Source organism: Topomyia yanbarensis, chromosome 3 (assembly GCF_030247195.1).
Source record: "Topomyia yanbarensis strain Yona2022 chromosome 3, ASM3024719v1, whole genome shotgun sequence".
Classification (NCBI taxonomy): domain Eukaryota; kingdom Metazoa; phylum Arthropoda; class Insecta; order Diptera; family Culicidae; genus Topomyia; species Topomyia yanbarensis.
The window spans coordinates 228,943,125-228,961,337 of NC_080672.1; the positions used below are offsets into that span (position 1 = coordinate 228,943,125).

The following is an 18,213-nucleotide window of genomic DNA, read 5'->3' on the forward strand; positions in this document are numbered from 1 at the left end:
ATGGATTTTTATCCTTTGAAGTATTACGATTTTACCGGCTTATATGGGAACTTCCTGTGTGGTCGCAATAAACAAGCTGCAACTCCGGAACCAAATGTCAGATACGAATGAAATTCAATATCAGTCCATGGGAGTATTGTATCCTTCATTTGAAACCAAGTTTATGAAAATCAGTCAAGAATTGCCTGAGAAAAAGGTGTGAGATTATCTTACGAGCTTGGAAAGTACCCGGGGCATCACGAACCGTCATGGGTGGCCAATGTGGTCAAAGCTGCTTAGAATGATCATTAGTGATCTAGACTCGCGCATTCGAGTTATGTTGCACCCTTTTTAATATGTATTACACCATTTGGACATCAAAATTCAATAGCAGCTTATGGGAGCGTTATACCTTTCATTTGAAATCAAGTTTGAGAGATTCGGTTCTGCCATCTCTGAGAAAAGTGAGTGGGTTTTGAAAACACACACACATACATACACATACAGACGTTTGTCAATTTCGACGAACTGAGTCGAATGGTATATGAGACTAGGGCCTCGGTTAAAAAGTCGGTTTTCAGAGTGATTACATATCCCTTCTATATGAGAAAGGCAAAAATATACTAATTTATGACTTATTACATTTCATTCAATTAACTGAATGATAGCTAAAATAAAAGTTTTTCTATTACTTTCTGCGGAAGAACGTTTTACATTTCTTATAAAAGAAATGTATAGAATTCGCTCAAACTTTCAAGATTTTTTCCGAGGTCCGGAGGGCCGAGTCTTATATACCAATCGACTCAACTCGACGATTCGGGACAATGTCTGTGTGTGTGTCTGTGTGTGTATGTAACGGACAAATTCTCATTCGTGTTTCTCAGCAATGGCTGAACCGATCTTATCCAAACCAATTTTAAATGAAAGAACTAAAAAACAGTAAGAACGCTGTTGATTTGTTTTTGATTCTGATGTTTAGTTTCCAAGATATGAATGTTTTAATGCGTAAAAATGGCGTTTTTTGCAGTTTTTTTTATTATCTGCCGAAATTGACAATATAGATTAACAACTTTTATGTTTTTAGACAGCTTTAACGAATACCTTTCGAACAAGCTATAGCTTGTTGAAATCGGACTATTATCAAAAGAGATATTTAACATTAAATGCGGACGAAAGATTTTTATCATTTCCCATTGCCAGAAATATGACCAAAAACATGTAATCTATTATTAACGCCAAAACGGCTTATTTTAGGTCAATAGTATCTTCGGACAAATTTTTTAACCTTATGAGAAATTTTTAAAATAGTTTCTATTTTAAATTCATTCTAAATTCTAAAACATTCCAAATCAGATTCGTTCACCAAAGCTGATTTTAATTTGTTGGGGCGTACCAACTTGGTCTAACGCGGAACGGATTCTTCGTTTCCTTCTGTGGCGGACTGTAAAACCACGTGAGCAGAATGCGACACTATGGCGGACTTAAAACACCAAACCTTTGCTATCGGTTAGCATTTAAACAAACACTTTATTTGTTTTATCTAGTCTTTAATTTGCTGAACTTAAACTAATTTACATGAAACAGTATTTATTCACTTTTCCGCATGGTAAAAATGGCGTCCTATTCACCTCGATTGCCAAACTTGAATGTCCCATTTTTCCTTTCTTCTGGTTTTTCATTGGCGCGCCAAACCCAAAAGCGCACGATTGTCATCGGTCGATCAAAGCAAACAGGGCTGCCGGCTTCGTTGTGTTTAATCGGTTACAAAAAAATAAACTGTGGCAGTAGGCCAAGGGTTGTCACAACACACATTAAAAATTTTCTTCAAGCTGACAGGATGTGGCTTGAACATCCTCCGCCCGAAAACTTCACGTACTCAAGCTTCGTTGTCTGGAATTGGAAGCAAACCCAATTTATGGATTGGTCGCTGCAGGATTCCTCCTCTGGTGCGCACGTCAACTACCCGAACCAACTTGTCGTCTCCGGCATACATTTTCTCAATTTTGCCTAAACTCCAAACTTGAGGCGGTAAGTTGTCCTCCTTTATGATTACCATCATACCCGGTTTTACATTGGTGTGCCTGTGTGTCCATTTAGTTCTACCTTGCAGCTCCACAATGTACTCTTTGGACCAACGCTTCCAAAAGTGCTCGCGAAGTACTTGGATATGCTGCCATCGTGAGCGCCTGTTCACAGGTATTTCCGCGCACGAAGGCTCTGGAATTGCCGTCAGAGGACGATCAACCAGTAAGTGTCCAGGTGTAAGAACCTCTTCATCTGCTGGATCATCAGAATGCGTGAACAGTGGCCTGGAGTTGAGGATCGCTTCAATTTGGCAAAGGAGCGTGGCAAACTCTATAATATTTAGTGTCGCTTGCTTCAATATTTTATTCAGCACAGATTTTACGCTCTTTACGCCTGCTTCCCATAACCCACCAAAATGAGGAGCACTAGGCGGGATATTCCTCCATATGATTTGTCTTGTTTGGCAAAATTCAAAGACTTTCTTCTCCGTCACTTCGCGTTCGAATAGCTTACGCAACTCCTTCAACTCGTTTCGTGCGCCAACGAAGTTTGTTCCATTGTCACTCCAAATTTCCGCTGGAACACCTCGTCGGGCTACGAAACGCTGCAGTGCTGCAAGAAATGCCGCAGTGGACAAATTTTCAACTGCTTCTAGGTGTATGGCCTTCGTTACTAAGCAAACGAAGACACAAGTATACCCCTTCACTGGTATGGCCTTGCGAATTCCTTGACGTATGGAGATTGGTCCCGCAAAGTCAACCCCGACCTTAAAGAACGCTGGTACTCGCTCAACGCGACCTTTTGGTAAGTCTCCCATAAACTGCTCTGCTAGCCTTGGATTTTGCTTAAAACACTGTACACAACTTCTGGTTACACTGCGTACTGTATTTCGACAGTTAGTGACCCAAAACTGCTGCCGAACAATAGCCATTACGCCGGAGGGTCTAACGTGGAGATTCTCATGATGAATGGCCGCGATGAGGCTTCTTACTACCGGATGCTTATGCGGTAATATCCACTGATGCTTTACATCGTACGTTAAACTTGTGTTGCGTAATCTGCCACCAACTCGTAGTATGCCCTCATCTAAGAACAGACTAAGATTTTTGATTTTCTTGCAGGGCTCGCTGGATGATACGCGCTGGACTTCCTCTGTCAGACCTTGGTTTTGAACCACTCAAACGATGACCTTCATTGCCTGCCGAAGGTCGCTGATTGTGGGAAATCGCTCCATGTTGCGGCTTTCCTCTCTAATTCTGGCATTTCGACAAAATGCAACACGTATGCCACTACTCGTTGCAATTTCCGAAACGACTCAAATCTGATGAACACTGGCAACTCTTCATATGTAGTCACTATATGAACTCTGACGATAGGCTTCAACTCGGGAATTTCTTCAATTGGTAACGGTGGCGGAATCTCCATACGGTACGTTTCATTTCTTAAAAAAGTAGGACCATTCCAATAGATGTCGTTTGTTCATGTGCACTAGCATTAGCCGCTACCACTCTTCTGGGAATCCTCAGCTGACTCAAATCCTCTAGTGCACTTAGAAATAACTTCCACTGTTGTAATAGAGCCGCTGAGATTTGCGCATCCCAGTCAGATTTCTCCTTCCAAACCATCTGCATAAGAAGCTTTCCGAGAACTATTACTGGAGCTGCTAAGCCCAGAGGATCAAACATCGTCGAAAGTAGCGATAATACTTGTCTCTTCGTTGGGTGCTCGATGTCTGATGTTGGCAAAGAAAGGTAAAGTAATTCGTCGCTATCTGGTTTCCACATCAGTCCCAAGGGCTTGATAATTTCATTAACTCCAGAATCGTGAATGCTAACAAGTTTTTCTCGATCATCTTCAGGTATCCTTTCCATCAGCTCCTTGCTGTTAGCTGACCACTTGTGCAAATGGAACCCTCCGTGCTTTAACATTTCTATTAGCTGCTTTTGTGCTTCAATAGCTTCATCTATGTCATCGAACCCAAATAACGCGTTATCTACGTAGAAGCATTTATTTACGATCTCTGCAGCTACCTGGTATCGCAACTTCTCGTCGACAGCCAGTTGTGTCAATGTTCTAGTGGCTAAAAATGGTGCCGATGCTGTGCCATACGTAACCGTCTTGAGCTCCAAGACTCGTAATGGATCGCAGGAATTCTTTCTCCAAAAGATTCTTTGCAGCGGAGTATGGCATTCTGCGACGTCAATCTGCCGATACATTTTTTCCACGTCAGCGGTCAAAACGTACTGGGGGATGCGAAATCCAAGAACTATTGCTAGCAAATCGTTTTGGCAAATCGCACCAACCATCATCATTTCGTTCAGAGATCGACCAAGTACCCTTGCCGAAGCATCGAACACCACTCTACACTTGGTTGTAGTATTTGATGGGCGAAGAACGGCGTGGTGGGGTAGGTACCACTTCAACATTCCTTGTGTATCATTCCTTTCAAACACTTCCTTGCAGTGCCCAAGACGCTCATATTCATCCATAAATTCGATATATTGCCGCTTCAAATATGGCTGTTGATCGAATCGCCATGCCATCAAACGGGAGTCGCCGAGCTCATTCACGTCATCCTTTAAAGGCAGTTCAACAACGTATCTTCTAGACGCATTCCTATAGTGGGTGGCCAAAAAATGCTTCTCGCATAATTCTTCCTCGGTAGTGATTTGGAATTGTTGTGGCACGCTTTCCACCTCCCTAAACCTTTGTATAGACTCACTAAGCTCTTCAATGGTTATAGCTTGTGCTCGAACCACTCCTTCAAAACCTGTGCCAACGCCAATCGCTCCGCCAAAAACCCAACCAAGCTTTGTTTCACAAAGTGTTGGACGACCTTCTCCTAGTTCAATTTTGCCGGACATCAAAAGTTGAAGGAACCACTGGTTGCCGATGAGCATATCGACCTTGTCAGGTGAATTAAAACTTGGATCGGCAAGTTGGATTCCCGCCGGAATCTCCTATGTGGTGACGTTTGCCTTGCTCGTTGGAAGATCTGCTGTTACCTTCTGCGTAACAAAACACTGTATGTTGAGAAGGAAGTGCATATACCTGGATCGTAGCTGGACAGTAACCCCTCGGTTAGATCGAGACTGCATACCATCGACACCGGCGATTGAAAGGTTTGCCGGAAATTCGTCTACTCCAAGAAGATGTACCATCCGTTGTGTTATGATATTCACTTGGGAGGCCGAGTCTAATAAAATACGACAGGGTTGTGGGTTGCCGTTTTTGTCCAAGACGTCTACGACCGCTGTCATCAACAGCACGTGTGGAGGTAACTGTCCTCGACCAGTAGCGCATGTTACAGTTGTTACTTGACTCGTGCTTGCCCGCGGTAAGTCATCAGACCCTTCTGTTGATAACGTTGGTGGTTGCTTATTCGGTTTATCATCCTGCTTCGTTGGGTGAACTTCTACATCCTCAGACTGTTGGGTCTCTGCGTGAAGCAGACTATGATGCCTTTTCTTACATTTTGCACATGTACCTGTAGACGGACAGTTGGCACTTCGGTGTCCCTTCCTTAGACAATTAAAGCAGACATTCCTTTCGCGTACCATCAGTAGGCGCTGTGCAACGGTAATTGCCAGAAACTGGGGACACTTGAAATTCTTATGCTGACAATCTCCGCAAAACTCACACTTGGATATCGCCGACGATACCGGGTCGCTTGATGTCGTGGTGACCATCGACTGGTGCACTGAATGCCTTCCTGAAGATTTCTTTATAGGTTCCTGCTTGTCTTTAACGATGGAACCTTCACATCGCTCCATGATGAATGCCTGCTCCTTCAAAAATTTAATTGTAGCATCATATGTAGGAAGCTCACCTTGCTTAACTGTGCATTCCCAATGTCGTCGCGTTTCCTTGTCGAGTGCATCAGCAAGTAGACGTACCACGAACTGCTCCGAGACTCCAGTAAACTCCTTCTCAAGAAATTTCAAATTTTCAACGTGTCTCGAGCACTCGTCTACTAGAGTTCTCAACTCGCTGCAATTTACACCGGTCATCTTCCTTAGGTTGAAGAGACCGTGGATATGGGTGTCAACCATGTGGCGAAGATTTTCATATCACTCCTCTAGCAGCTTCCAAGCGCGTTGGTAATTGCATTCGTTTATTGTTTTGGCATCGATTATTCCAGAGGCACTACCAACTAGCGCCTTATCCAAATGGTAGAGTTTAATTGCAGGAGGATCCGCTGTCTTGTCGACTAGATCCTTGAACATGACCTTAAACTTCGGCCAATTTTCCTATTTTCCGTCGAAAGTGGGGATGGGAACCTTCAACGGTTGCTGAAAAATATACTGACCTTGTGCGGGAACAACTTGCAAATTGGTACCTGCTGCTCGCGTGGCGTCGCTGATTTCCTCCATACGTTCCTCAATTACCGTCATGATCTGCATGTGGAGATCATCAAAGACGGTGAAGCTGAGATCGTGATCGTCTCTATCGGTAGGATGCACTGTTTGCAGGATTTTATCGTGTGCTTCATGGTACTCGTCGTAAGCAGAATCGACCTTTTTCTGGTACACTTTCAGCATGGCTGCTGATATCACTTGGTTGCCCTGCACGTTATTTAGCATCTTCGTCAGCTTGCCCTTGGCCAACCCACGCTTATGGACAAGCACTTCAAGCGACTCCATTTTAGATTGCTGGCACTTCTGTACTTTCACGGGCTTCACTACGTTTTGTTCTTCTTTGTCCTTATGACTTAACTTTCTTAGTTTTTCACTCGAAAACCACTTTTTCGCCGTACTCTCTAGCCTTCTAGGGTCAAGTGGTGTGGATACGACCGGAGTCAGATGGAAAGAAGCCGACAGTTTCTTCACAGGGGTTCTCTTCTGCGGCATGGCACTGTACGAGAGCTTAAAACCGGATCATGGAACCGATCAACTTAACTTAAACTTGTCGGGTATCGTACTTTACTCCACCTTTTCCTTCACTATCTTCTTCTTAATGGTTTTTCACACACTTCCTTCAAATGTTCGCTATTCTGCTTGAACACTGCTCTTCAATCCGGTTCGAAGGACCAATGTTGGGGCCGGATTTTCTGGCGTACCAACTTGGTCTAACGCGGAGCAGATTCTTCGTTTCCTTCTGTGGCGGACTGTAAAACCACGGGAGCAGAATGCGACACTATGGCGGACTTAAAACACCAAGCATTTGCTATCGGTTAGCATTTAAACAAACACTTTATTTGTTTTATCTAGTCTTTAATTTGCTGAACTTAAACTAATTTACATGAAACAGTATTTATTCACTTTTCCGCATGGTAAAAATGGCGTCCTATTCACCTCGATGCCAAACTTGAATGTCTCTTTTTTTCTTTCTTCTGGTTTTTTATTGGCGCGCCAAACCCAAAAGCGCGCGATTGTCATCGGTCGATCAAAGCAAACAGGGCTGCCGGCTTCGTTGTGTTTAATCGGTTACAAAAAAATAAACTGTGGCAGTAGGCCAAGGGTTGCCACAACACACATTAAAAATTTTCTTCAAACTGACAGGATGTGGTTTGAACATAATTAAATGAGGGTATTACATATTACTTATTTTACAATGAACATTTCAAAATCGAAATTTCGGACCCCCTCCGAATTTTTTTCTGGATCCGCTCCTGCTGGAAGGAACTTGATACCTTATCAGTGCAAAAATGTTCATTTGTGCAGACCTTCTGACTGCAATTTTTCTAACTTATAACCATCGGATCGATCTGAAACATATCGGAAAATGAAAAGCGAAATAAATAACTCCAAGCAACGGCGTAGCAAAGAGAAGGTTTTGGGGTTTAACACCATACAACCCCCCAACCCACCCAAAAAAATAGGATTGAAGTTGAAAATTTATTGATGCTGACTGATTTAATTCAATATTACAATAACAATTATCTGATCCGTACATTGATAACCTGTTGTTGTAGACATCATGAGGACTTTTGATAAATTGTCGGAATGGGGTCCTGATATGTAACTGATCTATTGGTCTTGATTTCACAGTTGTCTAATAGCATCAATATCAAATTCCTGCCTGAAAACATTCCAATAGAAAATTCCAGATTCAATCATTATCATCAAATTTCTTTTCAAATTGAGCTCGCTTTTGTAGAGATGTACTGTAATAAGGGTCTTTATTTAATAGGAAGCGAAGTTAAAATTGATTTAATGTCCATGAAATATAGAACTGCTCACCAAAAAAATGCATAACTTTCAACATTTGCTAAAAATGTTTTTGCCTTTCTCATTCACTCTAAAATTCGTCAATCTAATCCCGACCCGGAGGGCCGAGTGAAAGTTAGTCTCAAATGAAAGGTACAACCTTCTCATCGGCTGCTATTGCATTTTTCATTGATTGGACTTCCGGTTCCGGGGTTACGAGTTGAAGAGTGCAATCACACAGCAAATTCCCATATAAACTGAAATGAAAAATTTTCAAAATCAAATTTGTATTTTTGATGCCAAACGATTCTAAAATGCATGAAACATTGAGATGTTTGACAAAAAATGACTTTTTTGGACTTTGGTACATTTTTGCCTTTCTCATATAGAAAGGTTATGCAATCACTCTAAAAATCGTCGATCATACCGGCCCGGAGACAGAATGCAGTGAGGGGTTGCTACTTTAAAATTAAAACTAGTTTAAAATTTCTTAACAAATTGAAAATTTTCGGCAGGACCCGGACCTCCCGGATCTTTCTCCATGATCCGCCGCAGGTTTCATCCGATGTTTCAGTATCACATAGTATCTCAAGATCGTGGCTGTCGATCCATTGTACCGTAAACAGGGGTGACTTTGATCATCGGGGTGACTTTGATCACTCGAAACTTTTTTCGTAGATCGCTTATTAAACCAGAATAGTCTACCGAATCATTTTAGTTTGAAATGATTTTTACTCTAAACTTATGAAATACTGGTTTGTTATACTTTTTGAGTATTTTGTTCGGTTTTTGGGTGCAAAAACTACAAAAACCGAAATTTGACTTTACCTTATTTTTACGAAGCTTCATAAAGTGTCTATTTTTTATGAAACAAATAAATCTCAGATTTGTGCAAGAGTATTCAATTACAAACGAGATTATATTTTTCTTTAGAGTGGGATGTACCAAATTTACTTTTAAGAGTTTATTTATTTTAAATGCATTTTTTTGTGAAACTAGTTGGCAATTATTTCAAATTATTTTAAGCTAAAATTCGCAACGTTTTTTTATTGTTCAATATTCCAACGTGTTAAAATGGATGAAACTTTTTGTACATTGATAAAGCACTGAAATAAAACAATTTAAGCAGTTTTAAAGGTTTTCAGAATCTTTTATTCTAGTTAGACACAAATAATACGAATTTTGTTTACTCTAATTTTACAGTACATTGAATACTTTGTATAATACCAATTAACATCTATTTAACAATGAACATCTTTCCAGAATTAGTTTAAACAAACATTTGAATGAAAAACATTGACATCAATAACTTAATGTGGGTGAACATGCAGGTTATCAAAGTCACCCCGGAATACGAAAACGGACATCAACTTGAAATCATTTTTGGAAAAATAGCTGTAAGCGGATAATTTTAGGTAAAACCATCCAATCTTGTTCTGCTTACATCAGTACATGGTTTAAAAATATTAAACTTGAAAAAAAAGTGTTGCGTCTAAAAATATGCAATGATTACTTCGAAAAGTGATCAATGTCACCCCGGTTTACGGTATGTATGTGCAAATCCTACTGAACATGTAATATTCATTTCCACCATTGCATTGAACATAACCAGCCATGGAATCGTAGTCTGGACAAATGAGAAAAGTACAATTGCACCACTAGGTGGATTAAAACAGGTTTTTATTTTGGGAATGCTTCGAGTTGAGATGAAAACGTAATATGATTAATAACGAGGATAACACTTTCCGAATGTAGAGAGAAATTTATGAAAAATGACGATTTCCATTCGACTCTAGCAGGTTCTGATCGATTTTGATGAGCATTTGATTTTTGTTGTATGACCAATTATATGTATAGGTCAAATGTTTAAAAACAGTAATTTAAGGTCAAGATAGCATCAAGGGACGGGAAGAATATTTTAACAGCTTCAGTTTATTATAAAAAGAAAGGGCCCGATTTAATCAATGTCACCATTTTGTCAGTCTGAAATACACTGAGACTGATAAAATGGGTCTTTATCGTATGTATTATTACTGTGTTTCACATTAATAGGTACATTTCATTTTTGGGGATTTTTTATTGCATCGAACTACAACAATTTTTAAGTAGTTTTCAAGGGGTTATTTTATAGACTTGGCGAACCTATTCCAATTCGTATGCCAATTAATTGGTATACTTAAGGGTTTATATGTTGCAGATAGAGAAAATACTGAAATTTTCAGCTTTTTTCCTACACAATATTACGAAAGCTTATTATACAATTTTTCCTAATAAGTTTGCGAAAATTATAAACTATTTGAAATTTTTTAATGGTTTTATTTTTTATTTAACCGTTTAACCGTTTTTTAATAAATAGTGACCATCGCTTCGCAACGTAGTCTATTTTGCATGGCTTACGATCTCTCGAATTGCTGAACTGAAAATTATGGAATAGAAATTAATTTTTAGTATTCTTTATAGATTTAACTCGCCGCGCAGATAGCTCTGAATTAGACCAGCTGGTGCCCTAAGACGATTTCGCTAGATTTTCAGAGCACTGTGCACCCAGTGCATTAACGCAAGTGACGGAAGGTTATCGAAAAGTTTCGTGAAAATGAAAATTCCAGTAATGATGATGATTTTCCCAAACGGTTCGTTTTCGAGAGGTTTTTATTTGTTCTTTGGCATTAGAATTAGCGATAATAATTCAAATCAAGGATACTACTGGGAAGTCACCTTTAGAAAAAGTCGATGTCGAAGTAAAATTTGAAACTATGCACGCATGCACTTCAGAGATAGCGTGATATCAGGAGATGCGATTTCATTTCAACGCTTTTTTGTGTAAAGGGCGATACTTACAAATGTAAACATAAGGCTTTTTTCATACATGCGAATGAGGGCTTTGAAACGCAACAAATTAACCTAAAAATTTTGATTCTACGATATTGCTTTCTTAAACTACAGCAAAAAATACAACGGGCGAAACTGTATTTTTGTTTGTTTATTTAAAGTTTCGCCCTCCACGCTCCATGCAAACAAACAGGGCGATACTTTTTTGCTAGCAGTTTAGAGGCGAAACTGTTTTTTTTCGTATTTTTTAGGATTATCAAGCTGATATCAGCTGTAAATAGTAACAATGATCGCTATTGGAAAAACTCGGACGAAATCGGTGGTGTAAAACGGTAGTTATTATAAAAAAACGTAAGGGCGATACTTCAATGCTGATAGGTGGGACCGAAAAGGTAAACAATCGCCAAAGGGGTGATACTATCATTTTGTTAATTTCAATAGCAAAAACAAATTTTAATTTAATAATTTCAAATACTTTATGAAGTTTTGGGTTTCGATCACTGAATCATGCAATCTAGGATGTCAAAAACACAATAGTTCTTAAATAGAAAATAAAACCAAGTCTGGAAATATTCACTGTTGATTTTCTTTGAATGGTGTCAATGCGAGTATCGCTTTTTTTAAGAAAAAAGCGTTGATTTCTTAGTTCTCAGTCGCGTTGGAAATTTGAGTAAAGTATAAACTTCAAATCGATTAAAAAAAAATCGATTTTTTGGCTCAGTACAATATACATAACCCCTTTAGGAAAAATCAGTTTTCCCACCACAATGCATTGATTGAGGAATTTAGATGTTTTATTAACAGAGCATTAGCAATAATTCGTTTGTATGTCTATTTTATGGGCCTTTTTTCACTTTCCCATTGATTTGGTTTGAGATTTCTAGCCCTGACGTTGTCCTATGCTGATTTGAGCGATTCTCTAAGTCCTGCCACTATCCCATGTAGTATGTGTTATCAAAAACATCGCGAAGCATCAAGGTAAATAATGATGAAAGACATTTACATTTCGTAGAAGTTTAGAGCTATGCTAATATTTAGAGGAATGACAACATGCTGCTTTGTTTCGAAAGCATTTGTTTTAAAATGCACGGCATTTTATTACAAAAATTGCTTTTTTCATAAACGTAACATTTTTTTCATGAACGTCACATTCTGAGGAGTCCGTCAACGTTAAATTTCGTCTAAATAAGAATAACATTTTATTATATATGATTATACAAAATAAATGAATAATTTTGAAACAATATTTTTAAAAACACATCAATTTTACCGCATTACCGAACGGTGCGGTAAATGCAGTACGGTTGCGGAAAGCGGTTCGGTTTTATTTTTTTTTCGGTTGCTGTGCGGACAATCCATTGAGTTCTTGTCGACCGGTCTCACGAACTAATGCGGTTTGCTGGTTGAAAACAATCCCATTTGCTTTTGCCGTCTTTGTTTATTATTTTCCACCGGCTAGTGATGAATAAAACCGCCAACTGGATATATTTTTGATGGCTGGATCTTTTGGCTGCTCTAAAAATGCCGAACTGGCTCATATTTTCAACATCTTCAGTAGTATAAATGGACGTTGTTTTCGGAGCATTGCCGAAATATTCCGTTTCCGCCACGGACTCCGATGCAGGGCGATAATTTGCAGATTCCACTACGATCCTTAGTTTGCAGGTTAACTCGCTTGAAATAATGCTTAAGGTTTTTTCACCCATTATCAAGATCAATATACCCATCGACATTACCTCATCGAGTAGTTGTGAAATGGATAAAAAGTACTCATTGTTAGAAACAAAAAAATACCCATTTTTTGACAGCTCGAATAACTTCCGAAAATGGGCAATTTGAATACATAAAATGGGTAAAGTTTTTTTACCGTGTACAAAATTCATAACGAAAACATTTTTATTACGACACATCAGCAGGGGGCGCATTGTAAATGTACAAAACTATTGATTTTCTACGGCCAACAATTTCCTCTGCAATTTTTAAAACTCATTACTAAAAAGTTGAAAACATTTTCATTTGACGCATCAGCGAACCTTTCTGCGAATTGACAATGTACAAAACTATTGATTTTCAATGGCTAACAACTGTCCCTTTCAATATAAAACTTATTAAAAGATCGAAAACATTTTCATTACGACACATCGGAGAACCCCCCCTGCGCATTGCAAATGTACAAAACTATTGACCAACAACTTTCCCTTGCAATATAAAACTCATTATTAAAAAGTTGAAAACATTTCCATGTTGACGCATCAGCGGACCCCCCTGCGCATTGTAAATGTACAAAACTATTGATTTTCAGCAGCCAAAAACTTTCACTTCAACGATACCAGGTGACCGCTAAAATTTTGCTTGCATTCCTTTCCTATAGCAAGCAAAAAAAGAACTGACGCATATTCCAATCTTGCACATATAAGTCATGAATGTTGTACACTACATTTATTTAGAGCCGCTGTTATGGACTTTGTTTGCAACAGATCCAACACAACGGATGATGAACGTTAGACACACGGGCCATTCACATACATTTGCAACTGTTAGCGAACCGAACCAAACTACGGCACCAAGCCGAATAAACGAACTTGTACGGACATTTAACAGACACGCTCTACAGCACGAACGTTTCTGCTCGCCTCTCGCTCATGTACTTGCACAACAGCCGTTGTCAAACTTGCACCGGGGCTATCGTGTTAGTCATTTGAAATGACTTCTTTCAGCCCTGATCCTGTCTTTATTGTATGTCGGTGTCAGGCATTACAGTTATGTAGGTAGTTGTCTTAGCTTGTAAAACTTGTTTTTGCCTGTAATCAACTACCTGAGCTACAAACAACACAAACAACAGAAATTCAACTGACCTCTTTGTTAGTTTAAACTAGTTTTTTTTAACATTCCAATAAACGAATTATTTTGATTGACATATGCAACTGAAGGATGAAAGTATTGTCAAAATTGCCAAAATGTTTCTATTTCGGATTTAGTCGATTATATCGTAAAATTGCAATTATTAACAAACTTTGTATATGTAATATGATAATTACTAGCTGTAACCCGGTGCCCTTCGCTACACCCATTAGGACTAACTAAACGAAATAGTTTAAATGTATCAAAAATAACAAACATTTTTATTACAAAAAGGAATCTTATTGTAGGGTAATTTCGGAAGAGATGCCGATATATATATAGCTCGTACAAACAAATAAGTAAATAGTACCCTTAATTAAGTTACTCTAACTTAACCGTTATACAAGGTTGCAAAAGAAAAATATTTTTAAAATGTATAAAAAAATGTTTCTGGAAATGGTAGTACCCCCTTAAGAAAAATTAAGGTGCTAGCCGATTTGTAGGTGTAATTAAACTTCATGAAACTCAGCTGAAGACACCTGATCACTAAAACATCAAGGAGAGCTAAAAAAACTTTTGTTCACTATTTTTCCATTTTGTGACCACGGTGCGGCGTCTCACCCGCACATGCGCCATTTCTCCCGCAATGACTTTTTTAAATATTTATGGAAAATTGATGATTTTTTTTCCATGACAAAAACTATTTTACAGTATTTTAGAAAGTTGTCGCAATTGATAAAAATGATTTCAACCAATATTCAATAGCTTAATTTGATGCAGGATCGATTTTTAGAAATGTGTGGCATCTCTCTCCAAATTACCCTAATTCTCGCGGATAGAAAATATTCTTTGTTTAACCATCTGGAGCACAATTAAACAAATTTGTCGGTTTTCCTACACACAATCGTTCGAAATCCGTTGGTACAATTCGAATTCGTGGTAGCAGTACATGTGCTCCTTTATATTTTCTAGTTATAATGGTCGTTTAAGGAGGTCTTCTACCCTCATTATATTAAAAAATCGATTTTTTTTGTTTAATTTCAATCTATATGTATCTGAGAATACGTCATAAAAAGGATTTCTGGGAACCGAAAGGTACCCATCTCCGGCCGTTTATGAGATACTAAGCGCAGCGCACCACGATGGCGCTTGTCTATTGAAAAATCATTGTTTAAAAAATTCACCGGCCCATTCTTAACGGTTTATGTATATGTGAGCGTCTATTAATGGTTTGTTGTTTTTTTTTTGGGTAGAGATTCTCGTACGGAAGTCTATCATCTAATGATTTATTAGAAAGATGCTTAGGAGCTCACACCCAAAACATAAATGAGTTTCTGAATAGTGGAATCTGTTCCTTAGCGCCAAAATACATGCACAAATTCTTGCAGGCAGGCATGTGGTCAATATTATGACTTATTTGGCCATCAGTATCTTCAATTAAGGATTTTCTTGACTCGAGAGTAAACGTGTAACGTTCTGAACGCAAAGTGGGTATCGCGGCAAAACAGGCCCGAATTCAACAGAGTGAGCAAAATGTGTAACGCCAAGAACATTTACGCGATGAGGAAGGAGAGCTCTGCGGACCCAGTATAGTAGATTATCTATTAAGTTACTACTATCTAGTTATACACCGTACTTGGCCCGTGTTAAGCCAAAGAGGACCAAGCGCCATTTGGAGGTACCTTCATTAAAATCGCTATCGCAGCTAATGTAGCACTATAAACACCTACATCAATTTAATTCTGAGAACTGAAATAGTAATCGATAGCAAATAAGTACCCTTAAACTTTCTATGATAATGGTAAATAATCGAAAAATTATCTTTTTCATTAAAAATACAAGGAAAAAATTATGGCGCTTAGTTCGCTTTGGCTTAACGCAGGTCACTTTAACTTTAAACGCGTTTTCTTGAAAGCAGTATTTTTTAAGCGGTCAAGTATGACTTTTCATAGGGGACCGACCATTCATAAATTACGTAACGCTTTTAGGAGGTGGTGGGGGTACGACAAGTTGTGACATAAAGGAGTAAGCTAGATCGTTCCGTAACATATTTTCACCGAAGAAAAAAAAAATTCAAGGAATTTGTTACGTAATAGAGAAGGGGAGAGGGGTGGAGAAATTTGTGACAATTTGATACATGGGAGGAGGAGGGAGTCAATTTTAGGCAATCTTTGCGTCACGTAATTTATGAATGGTCCCTAGAGGTACTGGGGTGGCATTACGCATCTCGATTCGATCAAAATTCTATCGACTCGAGCTTGTTTCGCATTATGTATTTCGAACCGAGCTCGAAAGTAAATTTTTGTTCGAGTTCGCTCGAAGAAGTACTAGATTATCGAGAAGTGTTGGCATTATGGAACCAAAACAATCGAACTCGAAAGCGACTCGAGTAGAACGTATTTACTCGATAGTTTTATAGCTGTCGACTGTCGTTCGAGATTACGATTTGTATATTTATTTCATGTCATTCTTTAAATTGGTTAACAATCGGAATACAAGGAAGGATAAAAATTTATAAAAAGGTGTAAAAAGTTCCCAAGTACTTTGAGCTACTTTATATTATAGGGTAAAGTGGGGCAAATCCGACCTAGTAAATGGTTTTGGCTGTAAAATGCTCATTTTACATCAGATCAAGTCGTTTTATATACCAAATTAAAGGTCAGACTCATTTCTGTAAATGGCATTTTATTTGGATCTTCGGAATATCTTGAGATACAAGCGTTTTACAAAAATGTACATTTTTGCTGTTGGGTTGGTTGGGTAAACCCGACCCCCTATGTTTTTGGTTGATTTAGTGCAGATATTACTCGAATTTAATGGTTTTTCAATAAAAAATCAATGAATGTTGTGTTATTGAATTGAAACTTGAAGAAAATGGAGCTCAATATCAATCTTGGAATGCTAATATCACGAGCAGTAGCACGTAATGATATTCCCATTTGCATCGGAGCAATTGCTCGACGAATACTATAATCATCACGTTTTTGTGTCTTTCGTTTGTAATTATGAACCATTTAGCATAAAAATAATAAATAATAGCAATAAAAATATATTTCAATTTGATAAATAAAAATTTTCTTAGCAAAAAAGCGGTCGAATTTATCCCAATATTTAGAGGTCGGATTTGCCCCACCGCGTCATTTTTCATTACGATGCAATTAAAAAATATATGAAAAAGGTTGAACTAAATTCATCTATGCACTTTGTAGGACTTAAATTAAAGAATTTAAATCCACTTACATTTATTATGCAATCACTTTAACAATCAGAAATATCTAGGGTTGCCACCTCTGGAGCGACTTTGACCCGGAGATTTTCACTGGGGTGATGGATTTTGAGTGAAACTAGACAGAAATTGGAATCAAAGCGATTGCTCGGCATTTTGGAGCACCTTAATCGCTTTTTAATACTACGTTAAAGTAAAGCTTCCCCGACTAAGTGCAAAGAATACAAAAGCACCAGATACTCTCGCTGTGGAGGATAAGTCGAGCGATCCTTGCTCTCCTCCATAACTAACAGCAAAATGAGAGCAAAGGAGGCAGGGTTGCGGCATCACATGGGAAACACTATGTGGTGTCGGTTATTCATCACCAGAGGTCGCAACAAAGGGGCAAAACTCAACTCGCTAGGCAACAGTTAAAGCCCGCAGGAGTAGTAAGACGGGAAGAACTCGTTTGATGTTGACCTAGTCAGTTGGATTAGAACAAATCTGCCATACCTTCCCAGTCACAGTGCCCTAGCAGAAAGTTCTCAGAAGTTGAGCAAAGCGAAATTGATTCTGGCAGAGTTTTTGCTAGCATTTTGCGTGATTTGTGCGAGAATTCTGGAAGAGAATTTACTCAAATGAAACAACCGTTTCTGACAGAAGCAGTTAAACTAGCCCATGCTGCTCAATTTTAGCCAGAATCCAGCCAGGAATGTACGATCAGGATTTCTGTACGCTTCCTGCCACAACTTTGTCAGATGTTTTGCTCGATTCGTGCTAAAACTCTACCAGGTAGGAATTGCCAGGTTCTTTGCACGTTTTATTTCCGAGTTGTTCCAGGGTTTTGCTCAGTTCCTGTCAGAATTTGCCAGAAAACGCGAGCGAAACCGAGTTCGCCCTAGTTCAGGTAACCCGACAGGATGCGCGCAGAAATCCGACAGGGCTGCTAAACCAAGACTGATAGAAATGTGACAGAACGTTCTCTGACAGAAAATTTGGTGACTGGGTTGGTGCAGCTGGTGATAAGCACCACTAACACTTAAGTGATTTGGTAAAATTGCAGCAAAATAACTTTTTTACACCATTTTGAGCGACTTAGTGGGATGCAACATTTCTATTGTAGCATATAGTGAAATATTACTTTCCTTAATTTGTAGTAAATTTGACTTGTTTTTTATTTTCATT

General features: G+C 38.7%; 4 protein-coding genes across 5 annotated transcripts in view; all 4 read right to left on the reverse strand.

Annotated features, from left to right (window-relative positions):
• Positions 1 to 18,213, reverse strand: part of LOC131688806 (muscle calcium channel subunit alpha-1) — a 1,302,489-nt gene that overhangs the window by 1,200,378 nt on the left and 83,898 nt on the right. The window lies entirely within an intron of this gene.
• LOC131687735 (uncharacterized) lies at positions 1,856 to 2,935 on the reverse strand. The gene has a single exon (XM_058971826.1). It carries the CDS (start codon positions 2,933 to 2,935, stop codon positions 1,856 to 1,858), a length of 1,080 nt encoding a protein of 359 aa, XP_058827809.1.
• LOC131687737 (uncharacterized) lies at positions 3,447 to 4,904 on the reverse strand. The gene has a single exon (XM_058971827.1). The coding sequence runs from the start codon at positions 4,902 to 4,904 to the stop codon at positions 3,447 to 3,449; it is 1,458 nt and encodes a 485-aa protein (XP_058827810.1).
• On the reverse strand, positions 4,965 to 6,014 carry LOC131687738 (uncharacterized). Its single transcript, XM_058971828.1, has one exon. The coding sequence runs from the start codon at positions 6,012 to 6,014 to the stop codon at positions 4,965 to 4,967; it is 1,050 nt and encodes a 349-aa protein (XP_058827811.1).